This window comes from Diceros bicornis, chromosome 37 (assembly GCF_020826845.1).
Source record: "Diceros bicornis minor isolate mBicDic1 chromosome 37, mDicBic1.mat.cur, whole genome shotgun sequence".
NCBI classification, from domain to species: Eukaryota; Metazoa; Chordata; class Mammalia; order Perissodactyla; family Rhinocerotidae; genus Diceros; species Diceros bicornis.
The window spans coordinates 4194567-4213051 of NC_080776.1; the positions used below are offsets into that span (position 1 = coordinate 4194567).

The 18485-nt window shown below is 34.3% G+C and overlaps 1 protein-coding gene across 8 annotated transcripts in view; it reads right to left on the bottom strand.

Annotated features, from left to right (window-relative positions):
• Positions 1 to 18485, bottom strand: part of IKZF2 (IKAROS family zinc finger 2) — a 155408-nt gene that overhangs the window by 51091 nt on the left and 85832 nt on the right. For 7 of the 8 annotated variants that reach the window (XM_058532933.1, XM_058532930.1, XM_058532932.1 and 4 more), the window contains one exon: positions 5730 to 5996. In XM_058532933.1, the coding sequence (XP_058388916.1) occupies positions 5730 to 5996 (267 nt within the window). The remainder of the gene's footprint in view (positions 1 to 5729; positions 5997 to 18485) is intronic. The other variant, XM_058532935.1, reaches the window with a different exon arrangement.

Consider the following 18485-nt stretch of genomic DNA (forward strand, 5'->3'; position numbering starts at 1 on the left):
CTTCTAATGACATTACTAACTGGGTAAATAATTTCAATTTACAAATGAGGAAATGGAAGTTCAAGTATCAAAGTATCTGATTCAAGTTGGACTACAAAATCTTGCTCTCTTTATTGTACCATGCGACCTCTTTAAAAATCACAGAAAATTTGAGTTCGAGTTAGAAGAGACCTTTAGTCTCTCTCATTTAGCTGATAATTTCCTCATCAGGGGGTCAAAGAGGTTCAATAAATTAAATAGGTTACAAAGCTCATTACCAAAAAGTCTCCAAATATAGCCCAAGTGTCTCAATTCTCCTAGTCACTAACAGTGAAACCTTTGGCAAAATTTCCTGATACAATCAGGAAAAATCCAAAGAAAATTATTCACCTAGACATTTCCTGTATATTCTTTCTGTTGTAAAAATCATTTGTCTGATAGGAATCTTTTCTCCTATTATGATATTGCTATAAAATTGTTTAAGCCAGAATTATCAGTTCAGTCTGTTGCCATGAACTGGCTGTCACCCATGTCATCGAATATAAAAACATGTAGTTGACGAAGCTCTAAAATTGGCAAGTAGGGTCAAACTGATAACATGAATCAAACATGAAGAAAACACTATTTTTTTTGAGTTTGTCTCTCTCTAAAGAAGACATGAAATAAATTACAAATTAATATATAAAGAGTACAAATATAACATATTAAAGCCCAAAGTTTAGAACAAAAATAAAACTAAAAAACAATTTTTTGGTTTGGTTGGTTAAACTGGACCATTTCTGTACTTGAGGTTAGAGGATGATTATAAATTTAATAGTTTAAAAAATTTTTTTTAAACTGAATTGTCATGTTTCAGATCTTTAACTGGAATGTTCATAATAGTGAATAATGAAATCTCAATATTTTGGGGGGCCTTTAATATGATATAAACTCAATGATTCTTTTTATTAAAGAAAGCTAGAAGGCATAAAAAAGGTAAACTGTGGTCATTTTTTGGCAGTTGCCACTGCACATTCTATCATATAGATTTCTTATAAAACCTAAAGAAATTGAAAAATTGATAGATCAGAGGTATCTTGAATTATTTAGTACTTGCTCATTTCGGAACTTAATGAGCTACATACCAAAAAAATGTAACCTGTATATGTATAGCAAGGTTAAGGTTTTTTCTTAAGAAATCTGGAGATTTATGAGCTAAGTTTACAAAAAGTCTTATACTGATGTATTAGTTGAAAAACAATTATCCGTCACGTTAAAGTTACCTGAAATTTTATCTTATTTAACTTGGTTGATTCATTTGGTAAAACTGACAAATTAAATGAACGGTAAATACAGCTTAAAACAGAAATACTTTATCTAAAACCTCTCATATGAATTCTTACAAAATAAAGTTTTAAAATAAATCTAATTTTGGTAAACCTTTATTTTACACAGACACACACACACACATATACAACTTAAGTTAATTCTTTGACTTGTTTTTTCAATGGAATAGCAGTCTACAACTTTTTCAAATCAGGATTTTCTACTCTCCATCCCTGCCATGGAATTAGTAACAAAAAGGAAGGAGGGAGCATTTTTTTTCAAGAAATTAACTTTTTTAGACAGTAGGAAAATAGCAAATGTAAATTATACTTTTCACTCCAAATATTTAATTTTACTTTTGAAATCTCTCTATATAGGGTTTCCCAGGCAAGTAATAAATTAATATGTAATAGCTTTTTTTTTTTAATTCTCGGATACTAATCCTATGGCTTTACTCATTTTGGGTTGAAATACGCTTAACTACTCTTAATGTCTTGATTAAAATAATTATTTCAACAATCCTCTGTTTTTTGTGTGTGCTTCAAACTAAATTTAGTTGGAATTACAGTGAAAACCTTCAATAACACTACTGTTGGAGACAAGGAAGAAAACAGAGTTCATACTCCAGGAACAATCCAAACAGAATTCATATCCAAATCTGTTTAATAACAAATCAAAATTAAGTGGATTGACTAATTTTTTTTAAAAAGTCACCCCTGTAAAATGTGAGTAATCCTTTTATCCAAGTTTTTCAGGTATTCCTGGCCTAGGCATTACAGAAATGTGTAAAATGATCCGACAATTACGTAAAAGGTTCAGTTAACTACCTATATTTTCTACTTAACTTGAAACAACACATCTCAGTTATTTCTTTTTTTAATAATTTGTTTTTTCTTCAATAAACAGATTCAATCAATTGGTCCTTTTCGAGTCAGTTTAGAGCTTATCTGAAAAAAAATATTAACCATGTTCTTCTTCACATATAAATAAAAGCAGATTTCAGGAAAACCCCACAAATTTACTCAATACATTAGTGACACTATAAAGTAATCCAATTCAAAAAATCAAAGTAGGCTACTGTATTTGTGATAACTAATGCTCCCATGGGTGGACACAAAGTCTGGATTAACAACTCTGAATCCAGGAGAACAATTAAGATGTAATCATGCTATCCTTCATTTCCATTCTCAATTTTTTTTTTAATCAATCTACTAATCTATTCAAGGACCATTTTTAGTTATTCACTGGATGAAGTTATCTATTATTCTTATTATGGAGTAAATTATATTTCAATATTTTATATACTTTCATAAACACATATTTCTAGATATGTGTTTAAATATTCCATTAAAATGCAAGCATACAGGCATCAATTTGCTTTGGTGAATCAAAGATGGAGAGTGTTCCTGTGTTGGATGGAAGACCATCTACAAATACGAAAAATCCCAAAGCACCAGTAGAGTGGGCCTTGGAGCAAGAGAATGGCTCCACAAAGCTTTAGTGTACAAAATACTGTGCTGAAAACCTGAAGTTACAAAGATGGGACTACTCTACCCCAAAAAGGGGCAAAATTAAGAATATTCTATATTTGTAATGTTTGCATCAATTCACGTTTACGCATGAGTTGACTTACTGCCTCTACTTCTTTATTCTCCCCACATTCCCAGTGAAGAGTGCCTAGAGTGCCCGATGGCAATATTACCTGATTACCTACTAAAGCAACAATACCAAAGACATAACACCAACCCCTTAGTAAGACACGGGAATTGGCACTTTAGTAGAGTATGAAAGAGAAAGAAGAAGAAGTGAATTAGATCAGATACTCCACATCATTTTAAGGAATTGGGTGGTTGTGTATCTTTTTCTCAATATCAATTTTATATTAGATATTCTATGAGCCAAAAACACACAAGCATATGTTTCTCAAAGGCTTCATAAGGAGTTAAGACATTGCCTTTTATACTAGCTATAAATAACTGGTGAGAGGGGGGAGTTCTACAATGAAGACAGTAGTTCATGGTATCAAGGAGAAAAGATTTGGTTAACAACTACATTCTGACTACATTGTTTCAGTCTGCTTTAAATTAAAGAAACACAAATAGATTTTCTATTATTATAGTACTAAAATGGAGATGAAAATGTCATGACCCACTCAGAGGTATAAACTGGGTCCTCAGAAATACACATAAAAATAGCTAATTTAAAGATAGATAACAATTTTAAGGTCAACAATGTGTGGCAGGTATCCCAAACCTCTCTATGAATGGCTATTAACTTGAGCACAAACCTTCCAGATCTGAGGAAAGTGAAATAATTTTTGCAATACTCCAATAAACATTTATTAACAATAAAAGTTCATAGAGTTGCAAGGGTACTTTAAACGGTTGTTCAGTCCATTCTCCTTGCCTTTACTGGTTGAGTGAATCCCATATTCATAGGACTTGTGGAAATCTGTATAACTATTTAGAAACATTTTCCAGGTCAATTAGATGATTTTCAGAATCAAAATAACTCAGCTCCACTATACCAGTCAATATCAAATGGACAGTACAGTAGGTAATTATTATTGTGTTTTCAAACCAACCTCATGAAAATCACTGCAGATACACTGAAACATTGATTAACCTAAATTTTTAAGAGAGCACATTCAGGTTCTTTGAATTTTCTTAGCTCAGACCATTACTGAAAGTCTTCCAAAAAATGTTTTTAGCATACTTTTCAGCCTTAAAATGAACACTATATGCAATTCAATAATTTTGTTTAGTTTGTATATTGCTAGATGAGAGAAGTTAGACATTTGAATGAGTGTTGTCTTCCTCAACATAATCACTCTGAGATATGGAACAAATTATAATTTTGTAGAACTCTTCTTTTAGAACTACAGTTAGAATCACTTCAAGGGCATAGAAGAAAAGTAGACTCATTATTTTAGTCTTTTCCTTTTTTTTCCTTATCCTATATGATACCCAGCTTATCTTTTAACTTTTCCATGAGACGTTTTTAAAAATTAAAGAAAAAAAATTTCCGCTAGTAATATATTTTAAAAATATGATGCCACTTAAAAAGGAAATTCAAAACAAAAAGTAAAAATGTAACTGAGTATATGGTTGGAATAAGGGTGTAGGCTCTAAAGCTGGTGATTTTGATTAAGATAATGCTGATCGGAAAGTGGAACATCTCACTGCAATTTTTAAAGTATTAGCCTTATAGTAATATCTCATCATAAAATGTCGGTATATTGATATAGCAAGCATAGCATATTTGAACAAAACCACTCCAGGCATCAGGAAACCTGGGTCCTAGCCCCACAATGCCCTCAACTACATAAGGGATGATGGACAAATCACTTGACTGTTTGGGGCTTCAGTTTCTTCATGTGTAAGAGACAGGTCTGCACTAAAAAGACTTCAAGGTACCTTTTCTCTCTCATGTTTTCAGTATCTGCATATTAAATTGATTATCTACAAGTCAACCTTTTAAATCAGTTTTTTTATTGTGATTTATTCCTCTTCCAAAAGAGGGTCATATTTTAAAACTCTGAGTATTAGTTATTAATATTTTGCTATATATTACTACTTTGCATCATCGTAAAAGCTATCATTACCTTTAAATCAATTTTCATATGAACTTGAAACTTCTTTTTAAGAGTGAATGATCCTCCTATCTTACCACAATCTCAGCTGTTTTTTAAAAAGAAATTTTTATTTTGCAAAAGGATTTGAAGAGATTTAACTAAGGCCTTCTCATTTGATCATTGTTTTACATTACTCAAATGTCTAAAAGTACGTATTAAATTAATCTGAGGTCTCTCTCCTCACCCTATTCCATGATTACACATTCCTACCTGCACATCCACCACCCTGTGTTATATTCCACCCTACATATCTCCTTGCAGGAGTTATAAACAAAAATTATAGAAGATGGTAACATCCTTGAACTAGGAAAAGTAAGTAAAACCTGCCTACCATAGAGACCCATGGTAGGCAAAGATTGATTGGAAATTGTATTCCAAGAAGTTAACTAGATAAGGTGAAAATGATCCACCTCTATATAAATGCATGAGTGCCATTTTATGGTATAACCTCTTAGCTAGCAAACTCCATTACCTGCCCACAGGTATGGTAAACTATGTATAGAAATACAAAAAGATTAAGTTACACAATGAAATTCTCCTCTACCTTTTGAACCTTTATCATATTATTGCTATATTAAGAACTGTGGAAACTGAATCCCAAAACTTCTTTTCTGATATGCTATTCAGATCTGAAGGCTGGAAGTCAAGACCCAGGCTACTCTCTGCTTTTCAGCAATTCAACACTAGAAGAATTCTGAAAAGGTAGCTTCACCATTGCCACCCCTGAACAAAAAGGAAAAAGAATAGATGTCAGGTAATATCAACACCAGAGGTCACAGGCAGTCATCAGGTCATTCTTTCAGCTGCTTACCAGTGTGACTCCTTTTATGTACCATAAGCACATTGGGCCCAATGCAAACCATGCCACAGACGTCACATTTCAGTTTACCATTCGGAAGCCGGATTCCTCCCTCGCCTGGAAGCTCCTGGACTTTCCTGTTGTCAGCCACCTCGCTGCTCTCAATTAGGGGCTCTTCTAGGCTGCTACCTTCATCATGGCCCCTGATCTCGTCTTCGCGGCTCAGGGGTTTCCTGTCACACTCTTCATCACTCTGCATTTCTAGCTTTACTGAATTTGCTGTAATTTAAAAAGAGGACGAGAAGACATTTCAACTGCATGTTATGTGTTGTCACCTAGGTCGCTTTCCCACCCACTGCCATTCTATTAACATGGTTGGAAATGCTATCTTAAGTAGAACACAGTCCAACATCAATGCAATGTTCATATATACTGTGCTCTGTGATATTTTAGCGAAGCTTTGGCATGTAAGTGAAGATGTTTCAGGAAAGCTTTAGGTAAACAGAAGAACAGTTTATTTATGCACATATTTATTTCTTTAACTCGGTTATATACTTTTTAAGCACGTTTTTAAATAATTCTGGTGTTGGCTTTTGAGTTTGTCACTAAGGCTACTGAGACTGCGATTGGATTATGGAAGAGACAAGATTAGATATCACTTAACCCACGGAGCCATGCTTCCTTTCAATTTAACAATGATTTTATATATAAGTGTGTGTGTGTATATATATATATATACACACACACACTTCATATTCTCTGTTTGACATCAGAGTACTTGTGTCAACCTGCTTCTGAACTGAGCAAGAGAAACAACTCAGAATCTTATACAGCAAATGTCTTAGACACATGAAGGCACACTGTCAAGGCAAATATCTTAAAATCAGACTAAACACATATATTCAGGTAAGAGCTGTATAAATGTAGGGCAGAGGGCACAACCCTCAAATGCACTTAAGCTACTCTGATGTTTTTTCTATATGAAAAAAGTTCTCTGTGGAACACATTAGTCTGCAAATCAAAGTATTCCAGCTTTAATCTTTGCACACCAAAAATCAGTGAATGACAGCAATGGCATAGCATGCAAGCAAGCACTTGTGACTGCTGAGAAATTTAATGCCTTCTGTTTGCTGTTTTTGGATCATCCCACAGAAAAGTTGGAATTTTGTTAGCACAGCCCTCATTCTGGATTGCTGACAGAGTCTTTTCACAAGGCAGAAGCAAACTTTAAATGAATACCAGTTTTTTATCCAATGATCTTGAAAATTTCTCAAGAAATCATATCAAAGTTACTGAGCAAAACAGATTATTGGGTATTACTTGAATAGAGGAAATATTTTCATAAAAAGGAAGTAAGTTCTTTTTACTGCAATTGTTTTCTTAGAGAAACCACACATTCTGATTTGTCATTAGTACTTAGGATAGGCGGTGCTATCAATATGGCTGCCCCCCTGCTCCCTCCTGGAGCTCCCCTATGAACTAGAGGCAGTGTGGCGTACAGAGGAGATCACCGCATTTAGTCAGGAGGACATGGCTCTAGTATGGCTTTGGCATTTACTAGCAGTATAATCTTGAACTAATTATTGACCCTCTGAATCTTATGGCTTTCACGTGCAAAGTAGAGATGAATTCAGATTGCAGAATAAAGTTTGAGCACAATAGTGTAGCTATCGAGAGTGAGGATCCTGTAACCAGACTGCTTCGATTTGAATACTATAAATGGCACTCAGTACAAGCAGCATCACCTTCTGCACATTACGTAAGTTCTCCATGTCTTCGACAAAATGGGGATGATAATGGTACCTACTTCCTAGGGCTGATATAAGCATTAAATGCATAAATATAGAAAACAAGCTTAGCTATTATTTTTCTCTGGACATACTGTGCTCTATTTATTCTGTAAGGTTTTTGTGAAGTTCAGTTAACTTAAAGTATGTAAACTACTCTGAGATCTACAAAGGGATATATAGCTTTCCTGGCCCCATCTCTAATAGAATATCTACTACATTGAGTTTTGCCCTATTTACAAATCAGTACAGATTTACTGGTTTTTCAGAAGAGTAAGGACAATATTGTATCCATCTTAAAATCTCCAACATGATGAAGAAATTTGTGGCATATAGGAGGTATTTCAGGCAGTATTCACTGAGGTGTTTTACTTAATTAAGAATTTTCTTTCTTTAAAGTTATTTTATATGTTTAAAGAATCCTTGAACATAGTAAAGAAAAATTAATCAACATAAAGCATAAAAAATGAAAATTAAGTCCTTTTCTATCAAAAGTTTACTTTCCTTCAGTTCCAGTCTCAAAAGCAACCATTATCCAACTGTGTGTGTATATGTGTGTGAGTGTGTGTGTGTGTGTGTGTGTGTGTGTGTATAGTCTCTCTTTTTACACAAACTGGATCGTACATTTCACCAGACCTTAACTTTGCTTTCTTCATTTAACAATATTTGTTTAATATCTTCCATACTAGTACACAGAAACCTACACTGCTCTTTTTTGTTCTGTTTTTGTGGGATTTTTCTGGTGAGGAAGATTAGCCCTGAGCTGACATCTGTTGCCAATCCTCCTCTTTTTGCTGAGGAAGATTGGCTCTGGGCTAACATCCTTGCCCATCTTCCTCTACTTTATATGTGGATGCCTGCCACAGCATGGTTTGATAAGCGGTGCGTGGGTCCGTGCCTGGGATCTGAACCTGTGACCCCCGGGCTGCCAAAGTGGAGCGTGTGAACTTAACCACTACGCCACGGAGCTGACCTCAACACACTGTTATTTTTAATACATTTATAAAATAGATTTTACGCAGGTATTACAATTTATTCATCCAGGCTCCATCAACAGAAATTTAAGATTATTTCTTGTTTATTGCTATTACAGACATTATTATACAATACCACACAGAACTGTCAATCTGATAGATAAAAATTGGTATTTCACAATAGTTTTTAATCTGCATTTTTTTTTTTCTTGAGAACTATCTATCAAAGTTCTTTGCCTATTTTTCTAGGTTGTCAGTCTTTTCCCACAGAATTTAAATCCTTTATATACTAAGGAACTTAGCCATGTCTCTGATATGTTTTGCAAATATTTTGGTTTATCTTTTTACTCAAGGGTATTTTTTGGCGTGCATGCTAATTTTACATTTTGAATTTTAAAGTTTTCAATTACAGCTTCTGGATTCTGTATCTTGCTTCAATAGGTTTTTCCATACTCCAATAAATTCTTCCATGATATTTTTTCTGGGAAGGAAGATTTTTCTTATCAATGTAAAACACTATTTGTTACCCTATACAATCCTATATTTCATTCATAATTGTCATTTAAAGAGAGAATTAAGAAGAAAACAAATGAAAAGTATGACTTTATGTAGCATGACTTCAAATGCCAACCTGAGAGCAAACTGTCCCATACATTTACTTTAATTGATGTACTAAAGATTACAAACTTCACAGTAATGCCATAATTTATATTACTGAACTAGTCAACATCTGATAAGCTACATTTAATGAGCGTAAAGTCTACAGGCATTCCATTTCAGGAACTGAAGAAATGTATATCTAAAAGAATACTATGGGCCTCTTAAATTTCAAAATAGCACAGAATTATGAAGAATATGACTAGATGTTGCATTAAATTATCATCCTTTCCCTAGTGAGAATATTATAATATGGACATCAAAACAAAATATCAAACATGGATAAAAATGTCATTTTAAAAATTACCAAACATTATAGTTAGAACTTTCTATCCATAGAAGAATATACTTGAAATGAATATCCAAAAAAAAGTATATATTTGCCAGAATTGAAATATAGAAGAAATGGTAAACTACAGTAATCTTTCCTCTAACAATATTATACTCTAGGGGATTATATGTTTACCATGTATGAATGTACAGCCTATTGCTATACTGACATAGTAAATCAACAAAATGCAACACATTTTAATATATACATATCAGAGATTAAAGTTTGCACATATATGGTGGCCTACATACAAACAAAATCCTATCCTAATTAACTTTTAACCCATCTCACTAAAATTAGATTGAAATTCTAGGATAAAAAGCAATTAATTAAACAAAGTAGTCTTTGAATTTTAACTGTTAAATAGATAAAAATTTCCCTACTCAAAGAATATAAAAGAAATTCTCCCATGATTTATTTTTACTATTTAAGATGTTTCTAATTAATGTAGAGCACCTACTATTTTAATTCATTAATGACTAAATTCAAGTGTTTGATAAACTTAAGTATACTCTAAATTACCATATATATTAACAAAAGAGTTGTATTATGATTATTTGTAGCTATAATATATAAAACTATTATAACTATTATAATAGTTATATATATGTATTATGATATTCATAATACATTAGTTATCAAATCTTTGAAATTAAATTTTCATTCTTCATTATGTGGTATTTCTTGTACAATTTTATAACAAGAATTCTCATAAATGGGCTAATTTCTATGAAAATGAAGAACCTCTTAGTGTGAGTGAAATGCAATCTTGTTATTATAAATCTCAACACTAAAAATTATTTTTCAAGCTTGTTTCCTTGATATGAAATGAAAAATGTAGAATTCAGGCATATCTATGGGAATTTACACACATTACTATATATAGACAAGCAATAACAACTTAATAAAATCATTTCACCAGAACAAATTATTTATTAGCAATGAAAAGGGGGTGTGAAATAAGATTTTAATTAATTGATCAATTTCTTCTTTGTTATTCAATATTGTAGTCACAAATAACTACAGTATATAGATATTTATACAAATATTTGAATATTTCAATGAACAAAATCAAGATTTTAATATAGGAATCTTTTTTTCTTAACATAAAGGAGATGATATGGTTTACATTTTAAAACAAAGGAGAAGTCAAATTTTACAGTTTTAATGATCAAGAAGTTAACTGTTATATTGATTTTTTTAGTAGACTTGTAGGTTTATGAACACATAGAAAGGATAATAGTTAATAGAAAAGGTTTTTATGATCAATTTTACATAGAAAAAGCTTTGAACATATTTCAGGATAAAAAGTTCTACATATCTGTTTATGCAAAAAATTGCTTCATAATTAAAACACGTTTATGAATTAAAGTTTTTCCCCCTCTCCTTTATGTTCTAAAAATACTATTCTTGAACATCTGAATATAGCTTAGAGATGCTATAAAAATACCTCCATATACAGTTGAGCACTTTCATCACCTCCATTTACAAATGATGATACCAATGTCGAGAAGTAAAGAGATTTACCCAGGAGCTCTTATTATAAGTGACTCCCAGGCCAAACAATTTTCAATTATAAAAGTTTCTTCGGTAACCATACTGTTCTCTCTACACCCAAAAGCTTCCTAATCATCATTGTTTCAAGATACACAATAGTGAATGGATAAAGTTACACTAGACTTGCCTTTACTTCACTAACATGGTATTAAATAAAGGGATAACCGGGGCCGGCCCCGTGGCTTGGTGGTTAAGTGCGCGCGCTGCGATGCTGGTTGCCCGGGTTCGGATCCCGGGTGTGCATCGAGGCACCACTTCTCCGTCCATCCTGAGGCTGAGTCCCACATACAGCAACTAGAAGGATGTGCAGCTATGACATACAACTATCTACTGGGGCTTTGGGGGTAAAAAATAAAATAAATAAAATCTTTAAAAAAAAAAAATAAATAAAGGGATAACCGAATAAAGGTATGTACATAGGTAAAGAGACATATCTCACTGTTAAAAAATAAAGTAGAAAATCAAATGGAGACAAATTGTTATTCTGGGAAGCTGTTAAAAATAAATTATTTTAATTCAGTCTATGTCATAATGAAAATTTTCTTTATCACTATTATACTTTGAAAATTTTTTAGAAAGACAGTTCAAAGGGCTGACCCGGTGGCATAGTGGTTAAGTTTGTGTGCTCTGCTTCGGTGGCCTGGGGTTTGCATGTGGGGTTCACAGGTTTGGATCCCGGGAGCAGACCCATGCACCACTCATCAAGCCATGCTGTGGCGGCATCACATATGCAAAATAGAGGAAGATGGGCACAGATGTTAGCTCAGAGCCAATCTTCCTCAGAAAAAAGACGAAGATTGGCAATGGATGTCAGCTCAGGGCCGATCTTCCTCACCAAAAAAAAAAAAAAAAAGACAGCTCAAAATCCAAATATATACCATTTAAAAATGAAATGAAAAATAAAATGTCCAATGTTATTACCTCACACTTGTAGAACTTATCCAGCTCAACCAATAAGAAACAAGAACCAAAACTGAATTCTCTTTAAAAATCACTGACCGAGCAAATACTTATTAAGTATTCACTGTTTGCCTAATACTCTGCTAAAAATGATTATGAACATTTAAGACTAAAAACTGAAGAATATTATTAACTTAAATAAGAAACCCATATTAACACAATAGTATATACTCAGAAACAGGTCATGAAAGAGTTCATGAGCGAAAGTACAGGAAATATTTTATTAACATATACAATTTGGTTACATAATAAATTTACTGACCTCAATAGTACATAAATGTAAAGAGGTTTTTCCTTAGGAGTTGGATATTTACTATTTTTTACTCTGTACCTTCACCAATTCATCCACCTATGCAAGACAGCATACGATTTTGCAATGTCTGGCAATTGATGTCTTCAGATAATGAAGTTTTCAATTCTTAAAATTTGGGGGGAAAGATCATTTTTTATATGCATGGTGAAATATATTCAGTTACTTCTGAGTTATCAAATTGAAGGAATAAATTCTAGTCTCACGCTTAGAAATTTGGTTTTCACAGATAATTTTTAAATGTCAAGTTTTGGAAATCCATAGTAATCAGAACCTAAAACATCATTATTAAAATATTTTAATATCTAAAGTAAACTTTCCACAACTTAAAACTTTATTGTTAGTATCACTTGATTCTACTAATCCACGAACAGATTATTCAAATTTCCTACCCAGGAAAATAATGCAAAGGGATTATGATTTATTTGCTCTATTTGAAAGGATACAATATTTATTGATCTTACGGAATATAAAATAGGCTTTCTAGCTTAATTACTATCAAATTAGCGATTTATTTCTCTTTAGTTTCCAAATTATATTTTTCAATTTTTAAAGGAAGAAAATACTATGAGAGTTAAAGAAATACTTGTTTCACAGTGCTGAATAAAAGATAGCTAAAATATTATTCTTTACTTACTTAATTGGAAAAAAAAATCTTTCAGGTATGATGTGTAAGTGGACTTTTATATGCTTGGTTTCTCTTGTGTGAGAATACAAGAGGACACTTAAGGGGTGTTATTACTTACAAGCATCAATTTCTACTGGTCTACACCAAATACTTGAAATGGTGTTCTACACACTAATTAAATCAATATGTCTACCTAATAATCTGTTGAAGTTGCTTCTGAGCTAATATAACTTTCTCTCATTTAAGCTTTCGAAACAGAAACACCAAACATGATTAAATCCATGTTAACAGCCCAGCAGCTGTTTAAATAATGTGTTAGAAAAACAAACTGCTTTCAAAAACTCCAATGTAAGGAATAGTTATTTACTAGGAACTTACCAACAGGCTAAACAATTAAGGTAAAATCATCACAACAAAAATTATTTTAAGATATGTGCAGTTAGTTTTTAAAAATTTCCTCAACAAAATTTCACACAATATAAAAACTTTGTGTCTTTTAACCGTGAATCAATAAATGGGTAAGTCTTACAAAACAGCTCCCTCACAACATCCTTCAAGTATTCGTTTACAAATGGTTGGACAAGTCCAGACAGCAGTGTCACTGAAGTGCAGCTGAGCCATTTGTGGGGAGCATTCTAAGTCTGTACATCACATCATCTCATTTTCTTTTCCTCCCCACTCTCTTCTCTCTCCAAGATAGATTACGTCTTTCTTAAACCCACTAGAGGAACTAGATCAAGACAGTGCTGATTTCTGAAATACTATTATTGTTCTAACAATAGCACTGTAGAAAGTTACCTTGCACCTGAAGGCAGGAAACCAGGGTCTTCACCTCTCCTACCACTAAACTAGTTGTGGGACCTTGGGAAATTTGTTTATTTTGACTTAGCCCCTTGCATCATCTGAAATAGGGGAAAAATAATACTTGCTGATCCTAAAAACAGTAGGCTAGATAAAATAGTCTCTTTACACTAAGGATTTAGGATCCTTTTAATAATAATAGAAAAATAACAACTCTATTATTATAATTCTTTATGATTTAAAAAATACATACTCTGTCATTTGATACTCAAAACAACAGTGAACTGTAGGTAGGGCAGTGACAGATAAACAAATGGAAGTATAGTTGTAAAGTGACTTTCCCAAGGATACAGGTTAGTAAATGTGAGACTCTTAATCAACTCAAGATCTTCTGCCTTTTAGCCTAGCCATCTTTCTATGACATGATACTGCTCACCAATTAAACAAGTAATTAATGTTAGTATTATATATAGGACAAATATCAGTCATGGGCAAATAGATCTCTCAGATGCTATAAAACTATGTCCATCAGTTGGAGAGGGTGCCAGGAATTCAAGTCCACAGTGGTCGTATAAAGTAAACATACTTTAAGTTTCCATACACTAAACTATCAAATTAATACTTTCTATCAAGTCTGGGACGCATATGTTCACTCAAAACAACTACCTCCTAAGTTTCAAATTTGCTGTGGTCTTAAGAAAGGTGCAGGTCCAGGTAGTATAAGTAGCTCCTGAAGAATCTCAATAGTCAATCCACTCCCTGCCCCCACTTCTTCTAGATTCCTTGTCATGCTCTGACTTATCAGTGGTAGGTAAAGACAGCCACTGAGGAATGTCAATATTATCAATTGTAATCTCTAAACCAACAGTCATGGAGGATGGCATTTTAGGACTTCCTCTGTGGTCAAGCTTCACAGTCTTGTGTTAATTATTGTTATAGAGATAAATCATACCTATGAGCAGCTGGGGTAGGTTTTCATTTACATTTAAAGAGATCTTCACAACAAAATAAATACAAAAGAGTGTCCCCTCTACCTCCTTGAACAAGAAAGTAAAACAGAGAGGGCAAGACATCTGACTCCCCAATGGTCTCCCACAGTGCAGGAAACTCTACCTAGCATGCCCATCATCAAACCACACACCTTTATTGACCGGCACAGTGGCACCATTGTAGCCCAAGGATGAAGTTTCTATTTTTTGGCAGATGATTACTTCATGAGAAACGTACAACTGGAGAAAATAAGCCTAGTTTAAATAGAAATGCCACATGCAAACAACAGTTTATCCCTTTATCCATTCTTTAAATGAATGATTTCACTTGCCAAGTCCTAAAGATCCAATATCTGCCATGTCTTGCATATCAAATTCCTTTTTCGCACTTTCGCGGGCAACACAGAACTTCTGTAAGATTCCTTGTGTCTTCTCACCTGGAACAATTTCAAGAGCTTTCTAACTGGTCTCTTTTCTTCATTCTTTTGCCACACTCCACTCCCCCAAATCACGCTATATTCAGTTGTTAGATTAATCTTCCTAAAGTAGAGCTCATATTACTCCTCTAGACATCTTCAATACTGCCTGCTGTCTACAAATTAAAGATGAAGGTACTGGTGTGGAATTTAAGGACACCACAGCACAACCCACCCTATCCCTTGGCCATAAGTCCTATTAGCCCCTTAATTATTCATTCCTTTCCCAGTCTTTTTTCAGTCATTCTTCCTGGAACTCATCCTATATATCTCTACTTACTTTTCTTTTCCTGGCTCCTATTATTATTTTCTGGAATCCTTCCCTACTTCTATTAATATTAGCATACCATTCAAGGCTCACTTATCGGCTGCCTTTTTTCATGAAGTGTTTCCTGAGCACAAAGACATATTACAGTGACTTCATTAGCCTTAACTCTCCACTCCCTATAGTGAGTCCTTGAATGGCTTGTCCTTGAAAGGATATGCTGTCTTTATTCACGGTTGTAAAACCATCTGACCTTATCTACACCAGGCACCCAATATGTGTTTGTTGAACTGTTGTTGTTGATTTACCTATTATACTTCTCTTTTCAAGTTATAGAGACCATGCATAAATTAACCACAGGTGACAAGTAAACATAACAATACAGAATTAGGTTTTAAACACAAACATCATCAACATCAACACAATATCAATTAAAGGACCACTGTATGACAGGAAAGACTTTAGGTGCATTAGATGTGTCACCTGATTTAATCACAACAGCCTCTCTGTGAAGCACATACTATTATCCTCATTTTACAGATGAGAAAACTACAGCTCAGAACGGGTGAAGTAACATGTCCAAGTCGCACATCTATTCAGAGCCAGATCTGAGACTGGAACCCAGAACTGATGACCAAATTCTTGCTAATTCCCCTATGTCACCAAAAGCAAAGCAGTTACTAGTTAGCAGTAAAGAAAAAAAGGATGCCAGTACGTTAAAGAAGAATAACTTTGAGTCAATGTATGCCATCTGACATGTTTTTACTGCATGTCTAATACAGGTGTAGTTGTTTGCCAGCTTTGAGTAAAGATAAATTTGTCTGAGAGTCTGTTTTGGAAGAAGACCAGCTTACACTGCCAGATTTTCTGAGCATGGATTTTATTTCATATAAGAGCAATCTACTTTGAACTGGTGTTTGGCAACCCCCTGCTTAACAGAACTGTGGGAGGTTTGTGAAGCAAATTACATTGTGAAATTACCTCTTGAATAAGGGGAGTGCAAAATTTTTAACCAAACTTCTGTAAGAAGTAAAATCATTACTATAAAATCCAGCCGGGTGGGCATATACCCGAAGTGCCGCACACTGGATTGCTCGAGGTCACTAAGGACGCTTAAACCAGGTCAGAAGGCAGTGCCGCCAGCATGCTAAAGAGAAAGATAAGAAATGGAGCAGGGTTTCTATTACGGGGCAACAGTGACAGAGGGAAGAACCAAACCCATGAGACGCACTTGAGCTTTCCCGAGTCTCTGAACTGAAGTGACAGAGGCACCTCACAGCTTTCCGTCCTCCGGGTTCAAATACCCTCAGCTGCCCAAATCTGGAACATACATCCTGACATCAGCCTACAGAAGCTCTTTGCCTGGTGTTTTTCCATAAACACTTCACTATTGTGTGAAATAAACAGAGTCAACATTTGGCCTTCAGATGCAGGGTTGGTCAGTTAAGAATGCAAAACCAATAAAACATATCAAGTAGTAACAAAGAAGAGAAAACCCGTAATGGTGATTAAGGAAAATGAATCTGGACAATCATCCAGCAAATTTTAACAGATCAGTGCCAGATATCTATTTTCCACAATGTAGCAGCAGCAATGTTTTTTTCCAGTGCTCACACCTAGTTTCCTACCCCTAATAAATACACACTTTGGATAGTCATAGAGAGTACATATGTTAAAAGGTAAAAAAATAATTACAAAGCAACGTAGGAGGTACTAGGCAAATAAAACGCTGGATTAGAATACCTGTGTTTAAGTTCTTCACATGTGTGAATGTTAAGAAGGCACTTAATATTTCCCTGTTTCCTAGTGTGTAAAGTGGGGATAATATCCTCCAAACAAAAATCCTAAGACTGGGAAAGCATGCAGTGCTTCAGAGCAGGTGTTTACAGCCCATGGTTAAGAGTATGGGATCTAGATTCAGTGCCCTGGGGTTTAAACCCAGGTTCTTTCATTTATTAGCCACATGACCTTAAGAAACCTCTCTAAGTCTCATTTTTCTCATCTATGAAATCAAGATAATGATAATACTCGCCTCCTAGGGCTGTTCTGAGTATTAAATATCATTGTATATACAACACCCTTAGAAATTTTACTTTTTTTTTTTTTTTTTGGTGAGAGAGAGTAGCCCTGAGCTAACACCTGTTGCCAATCCTCCTCTTTTTGCTGAGGAAGATTGGCCCTGGGCTAACATCTGTGCCCATCTTCCTCTACTTTATATGTGGGATGCCTGTGTAGGTCCGTGCCCAGGATCCAAAGCTGCGAACCCCAGGCCGCCAAAGTGGAGCGTGCAAACTTAACCACTACACCACTGGGCAGGCCCCTGTAAATTTTACTTCTTATTAATAGATCTACCATCTGAAAGCATACCATAAAATGGAGGACATCAAACAAATGTAACGGTAGGGGTATGTTTACCACAGGGAAGTACAGGGATGGTATAGAAGGCTTCATGAAGTAAGATAGTACTCACAGGTTAGATATGCTTTATATAATAAAGAGAGAAGATAGATGGCACTCAAGATTGGGGACAAGCACGAAGAGAGGAAAAAGGCATGTACTTGATTTTGAGTGATACCATTTTTTCTGGAATGCACACACTCAATGAGAAACATAAAGAGAACATATTCTAAAATCAAAGAGTTTACAATAGAGTAAGACATAAGAGAATGCTTGTAGACCGTAATTTCAGAGACAAGTGCCGTCAACTTATTAGCAGACTGTTTCAACAACCACAATACGGAGGAGGGAACTCCTTAGAATTCACCCATTCATCCGTTCGAAATTACTGACTGAGCACCGGCTGTGTACCAGGTAGCACAATGCAGCAGTGAAGGGGACGGATACAGTCCCTGCTTTCACGGTACTTGTGAAATTTATGCATATATGTATGTATATATATATATGCATACCTATATCTTTCTTTGCTTTTATATATATGAGCTTTTATATATGCACAGTAAAATATTGTGATGAAAAATACAATGACTCATAAGCCCTCTCCCCAGAATATGCTGCTACTATAAAATCTCAGTA